This window comes from Doryrhamphus excisus, chromosome 6 (assembly GCF_030265055.1).
Source record: "Doryrhamphus excisus isolate RoL2022-K1 chromosome 6, RoL_Dexc_1.0, whole genome shotgun sequence".
Lineage (NCBI taxonomy): Eukaryota > Metazoa > Chordata > Actinopteri > Syngnathiformes > Syngnathidae > Doryrhamphus > Doryrhamphus excisus.
In genome coordinates, this window is record NC_080471.1 from 7,980,604 (window position 1) to 7,998,085 (window position 17,482).

At 43.0% G+C, this 17,482-nt stretch overlaps 2 protein-coding genes across 4 annotated transcripts; both read right to left on the reverse strand.

The window, feature by feature from the left end:
* Positions 1-328: 328 nt before the first annotated feature.
* On the reverse strand, positions 329-9,787 carry bmt2 (base methyltransferase of 25S rRNA 2 homolog). 2 transcript variants are annotated; one of them, XM_058075941.1, is made up of 6 exons: positions 9,492-9,787; positions 5,973-6,114; positions 5,034-5,162; positions 2,624-2,738; positions 1,955-2,283; positions 329-1,845 (listed from the first exon to the last, which is right to left on the reverse strand). In XM_058075941.1, the coding sequence occupies exons 1-6, from the start codon at positions 9,649-9,651 to the stop codon at positions 1,767-1,769; spliced, it is 954 nt and encodes a 317-aa protein (XP_057931924.1). In that variant the 5' UTR covers positions 9,652-9,787; the 3' UTR covers positions 329-1,766. The 2 variants fall into 2 exon arrangements, with proteins under 2 accessions (XP_057931924.1, XP_057931923.1); XM_058075940.1 differs by having other exon boundaries at positions 329-2,283.
* A 125-nt stretch (positions 9,788-9,912) lies between these two features.
* On the reverse strand, positions 9,913-17,234 carry ppp1r3ab (protein phosphatase 1, regulatory subunit 3Ab). 2 transcript variants are annotated; one of them, XM_058075933.1, is made up of 5 exons: positions 16,074-17,234; positions 15,840-15,895; positions 15,648-15,736; positions 15,533-15,583; positions 9,913-13,995 (listed from the first exon to the last, which is right to left on the reverse strand). In XM_058075933.1, the coding sequence occupies exons 1-5, from the start codon at positions 16,955-16,957 to the stop codon at positions 11,695-11,697; spliced, it is 3,381 nt and encodes a 1,126-aa protein (XP_057931916.1). In that variant the 5' UTR covers positions 16,958-17,234; the 3' UTR covers positions 9,913-11,694. The 2 variants fall into 2 exon arrangements, with proteins under 2 accessions (XP_057931916.1, XP_057931917.1); XM_058075934.1 differs by lacking the exon at positions 15,533-15,583.
* Positions 17,235-17,482: the final 248 nt, after the last annotated feature.

The window sequence follows — 17,482 nt, forward strand, 5'->3', positions numbered from 1 at the left end:
TATTAGAAGATATAAAACCCCAAATAAAAATGTTTACTGACGTTCCAACTTTCACATCTGTGAACACAAAGTCCCATCAATAGTATCCCCACCACGCTGGTGAGGATAAGCGGTATAGAAAAAGGATATAATAGTATTAAATGTTCTATATTAGACAGCACTTTTGATACGAGGCAGGTTATTTAAAATCCAATAGTATCCAGTACCCTCCAGATGGTATTTTGGAGTTATAAAAATAATGGTTTGTGTGTATATATATAGTATATACTACACATACACACAAAATGTATATAATAGCTTTATATACTGTGGGTAAGATCCCTTACAATGAAGACACATAGACCACCTTGCATTTACATTCGTTTATAAAAGACGCATACAACCATATAAGAAGCACACGTTATGCACTGTTGAAAGGGTTTGATAATAAAAGATGAACCATGCAAATGAACCAGAAGAAACACTTTGGAAGACTACTGCATCACTCAATAACAACCACTGTGATGCTCTACTGAAACAGGAGATATGAAAGTGTATTGCAGTCTGCTCAAGGACATGTCTTCTGTCAACCCTCAATATGACAATAAGAAGTGTTTATCGTGTGCTGTTCCAGAGTGACATCTTTTTGGAAGTGGGTGTGGTTGTTCCTTTTTTTTTTTAAAGGAATGGAAGAGGGTTGGGGAAGAAAAAGTTTTGTTTCATTGTGCTGGTTACAAATCTGTCATTGTAAGAAAATAGGTCAATGACGCAACGCCCTTTGGGATCAGTGCTAAAGTGCCAGTACGCCATCATTCACACGCACAAACCCAACAAACGTGTCATCGGCTAGTAGCTTAAAACCTTTGCAACATCATCATACGGATGAGCTATTGCTTATGAAAAAAAATCCTCTCACCTGTTTCAGAGGTCAAACTAGTGCAAATATTTTCGCTTAAGGTGAATTTTCGGTCTATGAAGACCAGGATATGGTCAAAGTTTTCGTAGGATGCTTCACACGGTAGGAATACCACCGTTTGGCAGCCGCTTGTTTGTGTCCTTTCATTGCTTTCGAATCCCCCCCCAGAAAAAAACCCTATCTGAGCTAAATCATGGTTATTCTTATATAAGGGTTTTAAACATCAGTACCTTGTTGACACCATGAGAAACACACTAACATTAGTAAAATACTCCAGAGAGTCCTAAAATGCTACCAATACGTTGTTGTTAAGGATGCATAAAGCATTACAGGGAATTAAAAAAAAATAAATCACACTCAACACTGAACACCATTTTCTTTTCCAAAAATGTCAACTTTTCGTAGCTCTCCCATCAAAGTTTGCTTGTTCAGTCAACACAAGCACACACCCAACGCCAGTTGATGTTTTCTTTTTGACATGTTCAGCATGCAGACGTTTGGGAGATGATGGCAGAAGCTTGGATATCTTCGGGGTCGTTCACATTCCAACGTTTACAAAAAATGTTGAGCCATTAATCAAAATATATGTGGAGAGAGTGTTATGAGAAAATAATGTGTAAACGTCTCTCTTTCACACTGTGCAAACTGCATCGCTTGGAGGAGAGGGAGGGAGAGGACAATGCAGCAGGTTAAGTTTGGCAGCAGTTGAAGGGGTGACAGCAGTTCCAAGAGAGGAGGCCAAGGGGCGCTGGTGGGGCCTAGCTCTGAAGCAGGATGGGGTCCTCCAGCTCCTGAAAGCCAGGCACGGATCCGCTCTGGCTCTCCCCGGAATCCGAGTCGCAGGCATCAGGCAGCTCAGCGAAGCCCCAAGCTAGCTGGTCGTCCTCAAAGTCAGAGCGAGGCTGTGCAGCCACATCGCTGCCCTCGTCCTCCTCGTAGGAGTGGAAGTCCTGCGGGATGTAGAGCATCTCAGGATAGTTGCGCGACACCAGGTCGCTGGTGGTGGCGAGTGACACCTTCCGGAAGGCGATGAGATGCATGTGGGAGTATTTGACATACTTGTAGCGCTTGAAGCCCAGCGACTCCACCGCCACGCGCCAGCTGCGCATCATGAGTGTGTGTCGATTTTGGTGGGAGGAATCGGGCGTAATGATGAGCAGCAGGCCGTGCAACTCCAGCAGCTCATGGGCCTTCTTACAGCAGATCCAGCGCTGGTATGGCGAGGGGAAGTAGGACAGGAGCAGGGAGAAAACCACCACATGAAAGAGCTGCCCTGGCAGGGCGTCGATGGGGTTGTGCAGCTGGCGGAGGAAGGCCTCCACTGAGTCGCCTGCCAGCTGTAGGGGCCGCTGCAGCTGAAGGTTGAGGAAGTCGCACTTGTAGACGCTCTGAGGGAACAGAAGGACGCAGAAAATCAGCATGGTAAGTTCAACCCAACTTTATGATCATCCTCGGGCTGAGGCATGGAACTGTAGAACTAAAAGCCAATTGTGTAAAACATGGCATCAATATATTTTTTAAAGAATTGTTTTGCATTCAAGCTCTCACAGGTCACATAAAATGGCCTGCTGAGAGTTTGAACCAAGTACTCTGTTAGGATGCTTTGTTTGGAAATCTTGCACACTAGCTGTTAAAAGGCGCGACAACACCGGCCCGCCCTCATGAGTCACTTTTGGAGGTGGCTGCAGGAAAACACTTGACTAATGTCAGTGTGAGGCTGAAACACACCTCGACCGCAGGCACAATGTCGATACCGACGGTGAGGAACTCGTCAAACTTCATGAAAGGGTTGAAGCAGCTACCCACGTCCAGGAGGCGCATTTTCCCCACCTGAGTCAGCAGACTGCAACACAGGACAGGTTCATTTCAAACTGGGACGCTCTTGGCAGAGTTCACATACTATAATGCTACTTATTTCTGACTGAGAGAGGAACATAGGGTGACCTATAAGAGTGGAGGTAGGAGTACGCAGGTATACTACATCTTGTTTAATCTGAAGGAGATCAGTGACTGCAAAGTAGCGGTAGGTGAAAGTGTAGCCAGACAGCATAGGATGGTGGTGTGTAGAATGACCCCCATGGTGAGGAAGATGAAGAGGCCAAAGGCAGAGCAGAGGACAAAATGGTAGTAGCTGAAACAAGAAGAGTGTTGTAGGATTTTTAGGCTGGAGTTAAGACAGGCTCTGGATGGCCAGGAGGTGCTTCCAGATGACTGGACAACTACAGCAAATGGGATCATGGAGACAGGTACTTGGTGTGGGAAGAAAGCAGACAAAGAGACAGGAAAGAGTATTTTAAAGAGTTAAAAATGAGAGAAGGAAGAGTAGAAGAGGTGTCTGCTGTGGACCAGGAAGTAGCAAAGATTAGTAAAGAGGAAGTTAGAAGACCATTGAAAAATATGAAGAGTGGGAAGGCACTTGGTCCTGATGGTATATACCTGTGGAAGTATGGAAGCGTCTAGGAGAGGTAGCAGTAGAGTTCCTGACTGGGTTGTTCAATAGGATCTTAGGTGGTGAGAAGATGCCTCGGGAATGGAGGAGAAGTGTGTGGGTGGCCATTTTTAAGAAGAAGGGTGATGTGTAGAGCTGTGGCAACTACAGAGGTATAAAGCTAATGAGCCATACTATGACGTTATGGGAAAGAGTAGTAGAAGCTAGACTAAGGACAGAAGTCAACCTCTGTGAGCAGCAGTATGGTTTCATGCAAAAAAAACAGTACTACAGATGCAGTATATGCTTTAAGAATGTTAATAGAGAGGTACAGAGAAGGTCAGGGGGAGCTGCATTGTGTCTTTGTAGATGTGGAGAAAGCCTATGACAGGGTGCCTAGAGAGGAACTGTGGTACTGTATGAGGAAGTCTGGAATGAAGTATGTTCAAGTTGTGCAGGACATGTATGAGGACTGTAAGACAGCGGTAAGATGTGCTGTCGGTGTGACAGAAGAGGCGGAGGTGGGACTTCATCAGGGATCAGCTGTGAGCCCCTTCTTGTTTGCTATGGTGTTGGACAGGCTGACAGATGAGCTTAGACAAGAATCTCCATGGAGACCAGCGATGTTGTTTGGTCTAGAAACAGTGCTACTGAGGAAAAGACAAGAAGCAGAACTGGGGGTAGCAGAGATGAGGATGCAGATGTTCTCATTGGGAGTGGCCAGGATGGATAGGATCAGGAACGAGTACCTCAGCGGGACATTACATGTAGTTTCTAGTAGGTATTTTTGTGATGCATATGTATTATGCTTTTGAATGCATATTGTTTTAAGCTAAACTCTGAGTGAGTGGGCAGTGATTTGATAGCGACTCACTTCACTGGGTATGGGGGTATCATACAACTTCATGTCACAAAATCCGAACTATCCCTTTAACAGTTATTCAGGTAACTGTAGCCTAAACAACATAACATAACTAGTTTACCAAACTCTTGTTCTCACTCCAAATCAATACCAAAGCCATTGAATTCTTCATCCTCTGTGTCACTTCTGAACAACTCCGGAAGCAGAGGGCATGCCGCTTCCTCTTCTGTGTGGCTTTAAACTCACAGAAACTCTGCAGACCTTGGCTTGGACGTCTGCTGGCAGTTTTTGCGACGTCGCTGTCCGTGCACCGATAGAGAGGCAGCTGCGTTGCATGAAGCGGTAACACCAAGAAGGTCCTCTTGCAGAGTCATTTATATTCATCGCCTTGGCAACTCCCTAGGTGTGGAATCGTAGCTGCACTGTTGACAAGCCCCTGTTTGTTTTCCAAACTTACTTTCTGCTGCTCGATTACCATTTTTGGCTGGATTTATCACTACTTGCACCTTGTAGTTTGCAGAATATCGTTTTCTGTTTTCTTTTTGGTGGTATTTGTGCTCCGTGTTTCTCAGTAACAACCCTAGAGCGCCCTCTTGTAGTGGGATTTTCTTTGCAGGGCATTTGTTTTCTCAGATCTCTTTATAAATTAATGTTTAAGTTTACATACATTTTCAGTGGTACAGGAGTAGCAGATACTGGCACACAAGCCTAGAGCGCCTCGTGGATGTCAGTGTGGAGAAAAAAAACTTATATAAGTTGCTCCGGGGTACAAGTCAACCAGACAAACCATGGAAAAAATGTGCAACTTAATAGTCTGGAAAATACGGTATGTAGCGGGAGAAAGATACCTGAGGACAGAGCCGGGTGGCCGCGAACTTCCAGATGCTTCAGTCGGCCCTGTGGCGAAAGAAGCGCTTTTCTCATCCTTCTCCAACATTCTTTTCATGCCACCATCCAGGAAGTACTCTTGGCAGACACTGTGGACACAATGCAAAGCAATAAGGACATTAGTGACCTAATGCTCATGTCATCTAGTGATGTATAGAAAGAAAGCAAAGCACAATAGCAATTAAACACTGTACAAAAGTACACAAAATACTGAATAGCCATCTGCGCCAGGCTGGAGTTTGTTTTCCAGAGAGAAGATGATAATAGTGTAGCTTGGGGCTGACAGAAGTAATTGGAACAGCATCGTCTTCAATGCCATTGTTGGAAAGTTCTGGATGGTTCCTTTTAACTAATCAAAAACAACAGAACAAAGAACTTCTCCCTAAAATAACACACAAGGGATGTGGCGGTATATGTATACTTTGAAGCAACAAATGTTTACATTTTGCTTCCTCTGAAGTTTTTTTTTCCCCCCAGCAGCTCTGGTGAGAATGCTTGTTAACATTCACTGTAAAATGCATTACCCTTACTTACATGCTAAGCAAAAACAGTCTTGAAAAGTCAATGTAACTTAAAAGCCACATTGACCACGCCAGATGTTTGTTTTACTTTAGTTTTTATTTTTATATTTTATCTTATATTCTTTATTCTATTTATGTATTTATTTACTTTAAACAGTGCTACACGTGGAGCAGTAGAGATGCCAATTTCCCTGAGGGAATTCCAAAGGGATTAATAAAGTATTCTGTCTGTCTTGTCTGTCTACTTGGTACACTCAAGTGAGATTAACCTGACCTTAACCTATAATAAATAAAGTCTATTGATTTTTCTGTCGTGTCTGACAGTTTTTTGTGGCCCTCCGCTCCGAAGACAATGTCAGGTGTGTCTTTCATCTTTACCTGCGACACCAATCGATTCGGCCTTCCCCTTCACAGTTCACGGCCCAGTGGTTGTCGGCGAGGTTCTTCATAGCGAGGGCGTACTCGCTCAGCGTCTGCTCGTCCTCACAGTGCTCGCGCCAGATCTTGTCAAAGTCGCCCACTGTCAAGAGAAGTGGGGAGGGACACCCCGAGAAAAAAAGAAAGGGTGCAGCGTGACTGTTGTGTCAAGTGGTGACGCCCCAACAGCACATATTGAGAAGAGGAAGCATGACAAGGAGTGGTGGTAAACAACAGCAGCAGGAGCAGCCAAAGGGCATGACCACTCTGATTCAAGCAGATCACACGTTGCTTATTAGACAATCATGTGGTTAGCTAGCTCACACTGGAGCTTCCAAAACAACCACAATTCCAGGATTTCAGGACCAGGACGTTTAAAGCAGATTCCCCTGCTCTTACAGGAAAATGAAAAATACTAAAATGTGTCTTAAAACACTTTATCTGTATGTTGTTACAGTATATAGCACCAATTAATACCGTCATTGCATGCAAGGCAAAGTCCACCTCATGCATGACACTGTGGCAAAAACAAGCTGATGTGGAATAAATGTTTTGCAGACTTCCTGTTTTGGCCCAAGCTATTTTCTGATAAGGAGGATATTGTTAAATGGATACAAGTCATAGCAAATTTTAAGAATATGACTAACAGGGATGTCCTAATCCACATATTTTGGCTTCAGAGCAGATCATATTTTTGTAATCTTGCTGATCTGATTCCGATCATTTTTTAAAATTATTTTAATCATAAGCTTTTGTTAGAAACATGAATTTGTGGAAGGGAGTATGATTATGAAAATAGCTTTTCAAAGCATTACAAACAATGCAATAATGCTGAATTTACTTTATTATTATACAGCATGACCAGCTTCGAGGTGCATTACCACACAAGTTGGTGTGTAGCCCTTTGCTACGAGCATGATACGGCCACCGGGTCAGCCTGATCTCGTGGCGGACGTCTATATTATTCCATGCTCAAATATACATCGGCTTGGACACCAATCCCGATCGTGAAGATCGGATCATCCCTCATGAGTGCATACAAGTGCATCTCAAGAAAGTATTTGAAAAGTTTATTTCAATGGTTCAGTTAAAAAACTAGAGCTCGTATTCTACAGATAACTCTTTCAAGAAGGTATTAGTTGATTTCTTAATATTTGAATTGAACTCCAAAAATCTAATACCTTTACACCCAACAGGCAGTCCTCGTGGTTGGAGTTGCTGATGAAATCTACAAAAGTGTTTTGTGAACATGAGCGAAGTTGGACTATAAGAAGCTGGACTGTCCGCCAAACTGTTGCTGAAGTCCAATGCCTTTAACGTTACTTGGTCATGTTGAGGAGTCAGAAGAGCAAGCTGTAACTAACAATTTCCTAATTGGAAATTGTTGTGTCCCAACTGTGTTTATTTTGTATAAGTAATCGGACAAAATAAACTCGGCAGCTGTTCGGAAGTCCTCTGGAGCATGACCAATCACAGCGGAGAGGGCATAACTGGAGGAGGGCCAAGAGTGGACCAAATTAAATAGACCGTTTGGGTAGAATGTAGGAAATCCCTGGTAACACTTCAGAAAGAGGTCCAGAAGCTCTACAAAGTTTTTTGTGCTGGTTATCATGAACCATAGGAGTCCACAACTCAATGCAAAGGCCAGAAAATGAGAATAATATGTGATATTTTAAAGGTTTAAAGGCTGCAAAACCCCTCAGAGTACACTTTTCTCAGACAGGCACACATTTTCTCCCATTTCTTTCTTGTCTAAACACTCTCAAAGTTCAAATATTGTTTGAATTTTATTTACCAATCTCTTGGACAAAGGAAATTATCAAGTGACTCCCCGCATTCACTGCTCTGATGTGCCTTGTCCCGGCCCCATTTAGCTGTAGCATTTTTGTGTCCTTGTGAAACATATTGTTCCTGTTGTATTGTTTTACTATTCTTCGCCCTCCATGAACCAAATATTCACTTCCAGTATTCTATAACGGCACCCTAGCAGTCATACAACTACAATTGCAAGCAAAAGAAAAACATGACAATGGTACACAGAAAGCAATGGGTCCTTCGCCACTGAGGACTGTTGTGGGTGGCTACACATACTGAGACAAAGTGGACATGTCTAGACATGCCTTCAACTCTCACATGAGTGTACAACATCCTCTACTGGTAGCAGTAGTAGAAACAATACCACACATACAATAGACCACTGATAGGCAGAACGTTCTAATACACCACAACGAGGCAGAACACAATGAACATACATACACCATTGGGAAAAATGCACTCAAAATATTTTTTGTGCAGTTGCAACTCCGTGGAAGGTAAACCACGATGAAGCGAGGGAACACTGTATATGTTTGACAGAATTGCCTGGGAGAACATACATGTACATTTTTGCTGTACATGTACATGTACAGCAATTTCTGAACTCTACAACAGTGAAAGAACAACAGTGAAAGATGTTGAAGGACATTTCACTTGGCCACCACAGATATGTGGTCCAGCACAAATAATATATAGATTAGTTTAACAGTACACTGCATAACTGCGTGTGTGTGTCTTTTATTCAAGTGTTTTCATTCTTTAACAGAGACAGGGTCACTTTTTCATCCAGGACCATGTAAGTTTGGATTGTGTGTTCAGTTGTGTTGTCATAGACTAATATTTATATTTGTTTGATGATCTGAAACATTAATGTGACGGAATTCAGGAAGCGGGCAACAAACACACACCACTGTACCTGTACATCAAAGTACAGCATGGTTTGTACATAGTATTCAGATTAGTAATTAGACACCCAAATAGGAAAACATGGCCCAGGTAACTAGATAAGCTAGTTAACTAGTTTATTTGAGCCACACAGTGGTAGTGGTTCTCCAATGTGAAGCAGACTTCAGATGCTGTGCATCATAAGAAAAATACAGAAACTATTTTTTCCCACATAGCTGTATTTAAAAGACAAAATCGACATTGTGGTTGACAGCTGCTCCTCAAAGAGATGGTTAAATGAATTACAAAGTTATTACATATGCGACAAACAAAGTTTCATATTACCATTATTTACTTCGGGGCTAATGTTTGTTTAAGTGCTGGCTCATGTTTAACATTTCTTCAACTTGAATTCTGCACTGTCAACACTTTCCCGTTGGAACACTGCAATATTCAACCAGTGACACTGATGGTTGCCTGTTTTAATCACGCCTTACTTGACTATATAACCTGTTATTTAGGTTTCAAGTAAAGTTTAAGTACACTCGTTAGCCTCTATGTGGTCTATTCCGGGTATTGTGGCCAACACGTTTAAAAGGCCTCTTGCGGGAATGGCAGCAGACGGTCTACAGCAGACAACGTGAAGCCGTTGCTTGCAAGGTCGCCGAAGACTGACAGTGACAGTTATACTTTATAAGCAGACGAAGCTCCATTTAGTGTCGTTCTGAATAAGAGGCTAGCATTCCGTTAGCCAAGAAGAGGACGTGTGGGCCTGCTCACCTTCTCTATATTTCCTGCGGAGCTTTCTGTGGACGTTTTTAACCACCCCCGAAAGTTTCTCCTGTTCCTTCTTGCTCGGGGCCGCATCGGGAATGGGTACGTAGAACAGTCCCGGGTGTCTTTCAGTCTCCCCCGTTTCAACGTCGTCGCTGGGGTCCATAACACCGGTATCTGTAACCTCCTCTGGTGGTGGCTTCCTTTTTTTAATCTTTTTTTTTGCGTCAACCACCACCGAGCCGGCGGCGCACGTGCCAACAACAGGCAAGCTGATTGGCTAATCGTTGCCTACACGTGCTCACAAGTGACAGCGCGACGTCAAATCACAAGCTTGAAACGTTCACTGCCAGTCGTGAGATGTTCACTGCACCTCGTAAAACTTTGCATTTAATATCACGACGAAACGCAACGCCGAACGCTACTAATGCCAAACAAGAAAAATAGCTTAAATGAACACTGACAAATAATGTGATTTGCTTACAAATATACCCTCATATCCACACAGTAACAACAACAACATGAAGACACAAACAAGACCATAAATGTTATGTTGTTAAACCATAAAACCATGGTGCTTATGGCTGTTTATGAAGCAACTTGTGACATTACAAGACACACTGTAAATAACATTTGTTATTGTGGTTCCCCCTATGGGTTGTGGTACTTTGGAGGACATGTACAGATACCTTGAATAGTTGTATCCAAAAATCATTCAACAAATGCCCAGTGACCTATGGACATTTACTTGCATACAGCAACTAAATGTACCTTTTAGCTTGGTGACGACCATGTCTGTCAACCAATCTTGCTGCTCATATTTTACACTCATGCCTGCCAGTCCCCTAAAAGTGCATACCGAATTATGTTGCAACACTGTAAATTTGCAATGAATGTTTTGACAAATGTTCACATTGTGCTATTCAGGAGCGTGAAATATTTTCTGTTTGACTATATATACAGTAAATTTAGATTTTTAGAATCTAAATTTAGAATTTAGATGTTTCCAAAATATGTGATTTAACTTTTGTTTGCCAGTCAAGGTATATATTTTTCAAAAACCACCTCCTGCTATTGTTTTAACCCTCCTCTTGTGTTAGGGTCGGCACCGACCCGTTTTACATTTTAATGCATAAAAAGAATCACATAACATTTGTTTATTGCATCAAGGCTTTTTGACTTTGTCAGGAAACTCTATTTCAACAAAATAAAACCCAAAAATTATTTTTACTACATTTTAAAATGGTGTGGTTGAAATTATGACCACTGTATTGTTAGGGTCGGTTTAGACCCGGTTATAATAATATGACTATAAAGCAATATTTTGAGCCACAACCGAAACCATAAGTGTACAATTAGCCAACACAATGACAACCAGCTCCTCTTCTCATCATGTAAGCTTCAGGGGATTCTCATTTTGACCGATTTTCCAGTACACCAGCAGAAAAACAAGGTCCAGACATGTGAGGTGAATTCGCTCATTTGACTGATGGCTGATTTCACATTTACAATTTGGATCATGGAAAGAATGGCAAGAAGTACAGTGAACCAAGATCTGGACCTGTTCTGCTTTTTGATTTCAGCTTATACTAAAGTTCTGTTGCTGAAAACAATAATTTTTTCTACCTTTTCTTGACATTAATATATATGAGTCAAAATTGACCCGAACACCATAGATGTTTCTTTAGTGATTAATACTAAAATGAGAAAATTAATAAAACTAATTGATTTAAGAGATATGTTCTATAGCCCTCAGTAATAGCCAGGTAACAAAAGAACCTTCAATGTATTAATATGATTCTTTTGAGGTTGATTTTACCATTTTTGGAAATAGAAATGGAGGGGTATAGTGACAAAAAAAGGCCTACATGCCCACACCAAAAGTATTAAAACCAACATTTTCATGGATGAGGAAGCCTAAGAAGGTAACCAAAACATAAGAAGCAAATTTGATGGTAACTTATTGTTTGTAGTGTATTTTATAGCTGATTTAATACATGGGTCAAAACTGACCTGTTAACCTAAGACATAATACCAGAAAGCTAACACAAGAGGAAGGTTAAACACATGGATGGCACACTTGGCTGTTAATTGGCAGGACATAGTGTCCACAATTTGAGATAAAATATCCACAATACAAAATAAGTCAATGTTTTTTTCTTCATTTAACTGATGATGTGAATGTTTTACCATGGTTTCATCTTTTAATTCAGCCCCTTGAATCGTCTTTCATGGGCTGTTTCTCTCCTTGGCACCAGAGCCAAACCACAGAAATCAAGTAGAGTCCAAAACAGGCCAGAAAATCGTAATAGTAAGCTGTGACTACAAACACCACTAACAAGGTGGCAAACAGTAAAGTTGTGGATATGCCACCACAGGAACAAGTCTTTCTCCACCATGAAGCTTTTCTGATAGTGCTCGGAGGCTCACTTGACTGTGGCTCAGCGTGGACATCCGCTGCTTGTGCACTGTCACGGCTCTCCTGAAGGCAGTCCAGATGTTCCTCATCCGCAGCCTCGCTGATAGATGGCATGGGCGTGGACAGCGCCTTGTTCCTGCTCAGGGAGGACCTCTTATTTGGGTTAAAAGCCACATCGGCACGCTGGTCTTTGGCGGACCGTGCGCCAGTGTGGACCGCCCGCAGGCAGTGCATGTACAGCTCCACCTCATCGTCGGAGTCACTCTCATTGCTTGTTTGGTCGCTCTCGGGTTCCTCGTTCATATCTTCGCCATGTTGTGATGCAATCTTTTCCCAATTATCTTGGAGATCCGTTTCATCTGGGGTCCTCGCAGATGTTTTTTCACTTGGATATCCTCTGGATCCATGATCCTCTTGTAGATGATTCAGAAGTGCATCCTCCAGCTTGCTAGGATTGAACTCCAACATCTGGAATGCATTTAGTTCCTCTCTTGTATCCTCCCTGGATCCATCATTCTTGTGTAAATGATCCAAGTCCAACCTCTGGACTTGATTCAGTTCTTCTCTTGTATCTTCTCTGGATCCATCATCCTCCTGTAGATGATTCAGAAGAGCATCCTCAATCTTGCTATGATTGAACTCCAACCCTTGGATTTCATCTTGTTTGCTCTCTTCCACATCAACGTGCTTTGGATGCTGTAGATCCTCATCTTGCTTGTCTGTATCCACCTCATCTTCATCATCGACCTTCTCCAGCATCTCAATCTCCATTTTGCTTTCGTGCAGCATTTCTAAAGGTCTCTTTGTAACTTCTCCACTTTGCTTTTCCAGCTTTGTGGCTTCAAAGTCTTCAAACATAAAACTCTCCACATGCTCCTCTTCTCCAGTTTTGATCTTAGTCCGGAACAGCACAAGCTCTTCTGCCTCAGTAGATGTGATGGCCTCAGTTTCTTCTATCAGGTGATCATCTTTCTGTCCTTCCTCCTCCTTCACCATCATTTCCCAATCTTTTATCTCAACGTTCTCAGTGTAGCTAAATGTATCTTCATTTGGATTTCTGGTCAAGTGTGATCGGTTGATCGATTCAGCATCTTCACCTCCAGCCTCAACTTCATAGAAGTTGCAAGGTTCCTCAGGAGTTTCTGGAAATGTCTGAGGTGTTTCTGCATCCTCTTCCTTCTCGGGTCTGACACAAGAAGTGCAGGTGTTCTCATTTCCAGTGACGACTGTGGAATTAACAACTCTGGGCTGGTTTGAAGCTTCAGCATCTTCTGCCGGCTCGGAACCGGCCTGGTGATCCACATGGTCGGGATCTAACTGAGCATGTGACAGAAGCAAGTTGTCTTTCTGCGTTTCACCTGAAGCTTCACTCACTGGCGGGCATGTTGGTAGAGTGGTTTGCGAACCCCACGCGAGTAAATCAGTTTTGTTTTCACTTATTTCACCTGATGCCTGACTTTCAGGGACATCTTCGAGTACCTCAGGTCTATCCAATGTGTCCTTCACTAGAAATGGAACATTCACCGAGATGTGAAAGTGCTCTTGTGTTGAGTCACTGTCGGTGTTTTCTTGAATTGCTTCACTTTTTGTTGAAGCGTCTTCTTCCTCCATGCGAGAAGATGTATCTTTTGGAGTTGCCAAGTCACTGTTATCACACATCTGACAACACAGAGGAGCCACCACAGTTCCAAATATGAGCGTCTGACTCTGTTTTTCAGCCTCAAACACGTTCAGATGTTCAGCGGGAGGAGACTCAGGATCGGACTTGTCTCTGCTCCTGTCTCCTCCTAGCAATGAAGCCACGCAGACATCCAACGGTGGGTCTGGTTCCTTTTTTTTCTTGTCCTGTTCCATCAGTGCCTCATCACTAAATGTGTCGCTTAGTTTTCGGTTCTCTTTTTGTCCTTTTTCTTGATCTCCTGAAGGAATTTCTTCTTTGGTGACTAGTCTGTCTCCCGGAGGCGATACATCTCCTCGATCGTTTATGGTGGTGCCCTCTCTGTCCTCTCTTTGAGAAAAATAGTCCCTCACCCGAGCCATCCGGGCCGCCTTACGCCGATTTCTTTGGCTGCCGTTGCGCTGGCTTTCGGCCTGTCCATCAAAGACAAAACCAAGGGATGAATTATAATTAGAAGCAGAACAGTGCAATAGAGTTTGTAAGGTTAAATTAAACTACATTCACCATTTTAAAAAAGGAAACAGAGGGTCAGCTATGACCATAAGTAACATTTTTGGTGTAAATGTGTTCATAATAACACTTAAACATAACTTTAAAGAAACATACAAGTGTCATCAACCCCCCCCCCCCCCCCCCCCCCCTCAAAATAAAAACAAAAAGTAGTTTTACGTGACTTTCGAGGCATATTTTTCCTGACTCAAGGGCTTTTGCATTTCACCTGTCATGTAATTGGCGACAATGCAAGCTGAAGCAGTACTTATTTCTAAAACAGTCCTCATTTCTAAAATCACAAATACTTCAACTTGCTGATATCGTTCATCTTCCAACAGCTAAAATAATGCATAAGGCTAAAAACAAGCAATTAGCTAAAAATGTCATCCAATACTTCTCTACAAGAGAGGAGAAATATGATCTCAGGGAAGAAGTACATTTAAAACACTTCTATGCTAGGACTACGTTATGCTAGCCATAGCATTTCAGTATGTGGAATCAAACTATGGAATGGATTGAGTAAGGAAATCAAACAATGCACAACGATGAGCCAATTCAAGAAACAATACAAGCAGTTGATGTTTGCTAAATACAAGGATGAAGAGTCTTGAACCAGTCATGATGTGCTATATATATCACTATATTGACACTTACTATGGTACCCATTATGGCATTGGATGCTCATATCACCTCCTACTTCGGTACGAGGTGCATTATTAAAAAAAACAACAAAAAAACCTTAAACTCTATTATGGAAAGCAGGAAGTGAACAAATGTAACAGTTACTCGATTTAAAAGTACCAGATGGAGGGGTAGGATTTAATAAGCTTTGCTTCTTCCTACTCCTTTTGGACATGTTGAACTGTGAACTGATTATGGGATGCACTCAATTGTAATCTGATGCATGTTCAAATGAAATAAAACCATTACCATTACCATTACTTATTATGACCTGGGGGCCATAGTCAGCCTACAGTATTGTAGTGTTTGTTATTAGCCGTTATTAATACAAAATAATATTAGATATGACACTAATTTGGGAAAAAGCAAAGATATCCATGTTTTTCATGATACTGGATCCCAATATGGCACTAGAGTGTTTGAACAAAATACTCCATACATTTCAAGTTGTGTAAATGTTCATTCTTCTCCTCTTGGCGACAGATTCTGCATATAATAGGATGAATCCTGGAGAATTTGGCATCAAACTTTGCTTTGTTCACGAAACAGTGATCTTTCAAGTGGTGGGATCAGTGAAGCAGTGAGGCCCTCCTGAAAACCCTACACACAGTTTTTACATTTGAAAAAAAAAAACAGTTTCTGCCTACTATTTTTAAGAAAACAGTTGTGACATGAGAAACTCATAAGATCCTGTGTAAATCTGGTGAAGTTCTGGTACCCAACCCTTTTAGGAGGGGTATAAAAACGAAAGCAGGGATACATTATAAACACACCAACCTCATGGTACGACACTTCATAAACACACCGTGTAGAACCAGAGTACAACATCTGAAAAAGTTGAAAATGTAGGATCAGGCCTCTTTGATGAGGGTTGAGTAAGTTTAACATGCACCTGTAAATTCTTTCCATCTTCCTCTGAACGGGCATCAGGAAGTCGAACGGCTCTTCCAGAGTCGTCTTTTTCTCTAGTTGTTGACACATCTCAGACACAAAAACATAAAATTGTATTTGGTTATCATAAATGAACTGGTATTTTATAAAATAAATGTTCTTTAAACTGTATTATTGGAAAATACATTTGTACCTGCTGAGAGATTTTCCTGCGATGGCGTTTCCCAAGAGTTTTCCACAAAGGTTTGGCTATCAGATAATGACGTGAAAACAGGAAGGACACATTTGAAGGTGTGTTAGAAATATGAGCCTTGGTTGTATGGTATGTACAGTATGGCTTCACATGGATTACATAATGCTCTGCGTCTGCAAGAAGCCTGACTGTTGACCTTCAAAGCATCCAGATTCCATGTCCACCCTGTCCTACCTGATGGTCTTCAGGCAACTTTTCTTCTGTGTCATCTCCTTCTGGGGGTTCTCCCTCTCCTTCACTCTCTGCTGGCAGAGCAGCACATAGTTCCTGTTGCCATTGTTGGCCCAGAACGTTCCCATGGGGGTCTCGTACCTCAAACAAAAGTCAACACGGGATCCCTGCTCCTGGAATGGCGGCACTAAGGTGAGCTTAAAGGTGAAGCGGTCCATCTGAGGGTCGCCGGATCCGGGGCTGTACTCTGTCAGGAGGTCAAAGTGGCTGGCCCAGCAGTCCAAGGTGGTTCGCACGTAGACGGCTTTTTGGAAGGACAAGTTGAGGACATGGATAACCCCTTTCAGTGTGCTCGTTCCCGGGATCAACTCGAGGGACTCCAGCTCTATTTTCTGCTCCTGGACCCTCACCAGCAGATCCTCAGGAGACAATGGGAAGTGAAATGTCAGAGGAGACAGGAAGTAGTCCTCTGTGAGCACTTTGTCATCTTCTTGGGACTCGAATCCTGGTAACTTGGGCACGTCCCACAAATCAAACTCCTTCACTTGCACCAAACTTAGACCCTTGGCGTCTGCAAAGGACACCCTTCTGGAGGCAGAAGGCGGCAGGGAGTCTGGCTCCGAGTCCTCGTCAGTGACGGAGCTCCGTCTCCGCGGTAGAGGAGATGACTTGGGCCGAATGCCAGTCACCACCTCGCCATCGTCCTCGTCCACGTCCAGGGAGTCCAACGCCGGCACAAGGAGGCTGTAGGCCCCGGAAAGTCTCGATTTTCCGTCGGACTCCATGGGGGCTCTCAGCGGGAGAGTGGACAGGAAGCCGACTAACAGAGCTTCTGGCAACTGACATTCAACAAGCTCCGTCTTAGCAGATGGCGTCGAGTTACGCATGACATTGTTGCAAGGGCCAGCACTAAAAATAGGCGGGAAGGGACTTGAACTATGTACAGTAGTCAAAGCTCAGGGGCACAAAATATGATCATGCAGACTCTCACCGTCACAGCGACCTCTACCGGGGCTTGCGTTCTCACCCTTCTTCTCTTCCTTCCTTCCTTCCTTCCTTCCTTCCTCTCTCCATTCCTCTCTTCCTTCCTTTCTTCCCTCTCTTTCTTCCTTCCTTCCTCTTTCCGTCCTTCTTTCTTCCTTCCTTCCTCCCTTCCTTCCTCTCTCCGTCCCTTTCTTTCTTCCTTCCTTGCCTCTCTTCCTTCTCTTTCTTCCTTCCTTCCTCTCTTTCTTCCTTCCTTCCTCTCTCTCCGTCCCTCTCTTTCTTCCTTCCTTCCCTCCCTTCCTTCCTCTCTCCGTCCCTCTCTTTCTTCCTTCCTTCCTTCCTCTCTCCGTCCCTCTCTTTCTTCCTTCCTTCCCTCTCTTCCTTCCTTCCTTCCTTCCTCTCTCCGTCCCTTTCTTCTTTCCTTCCCT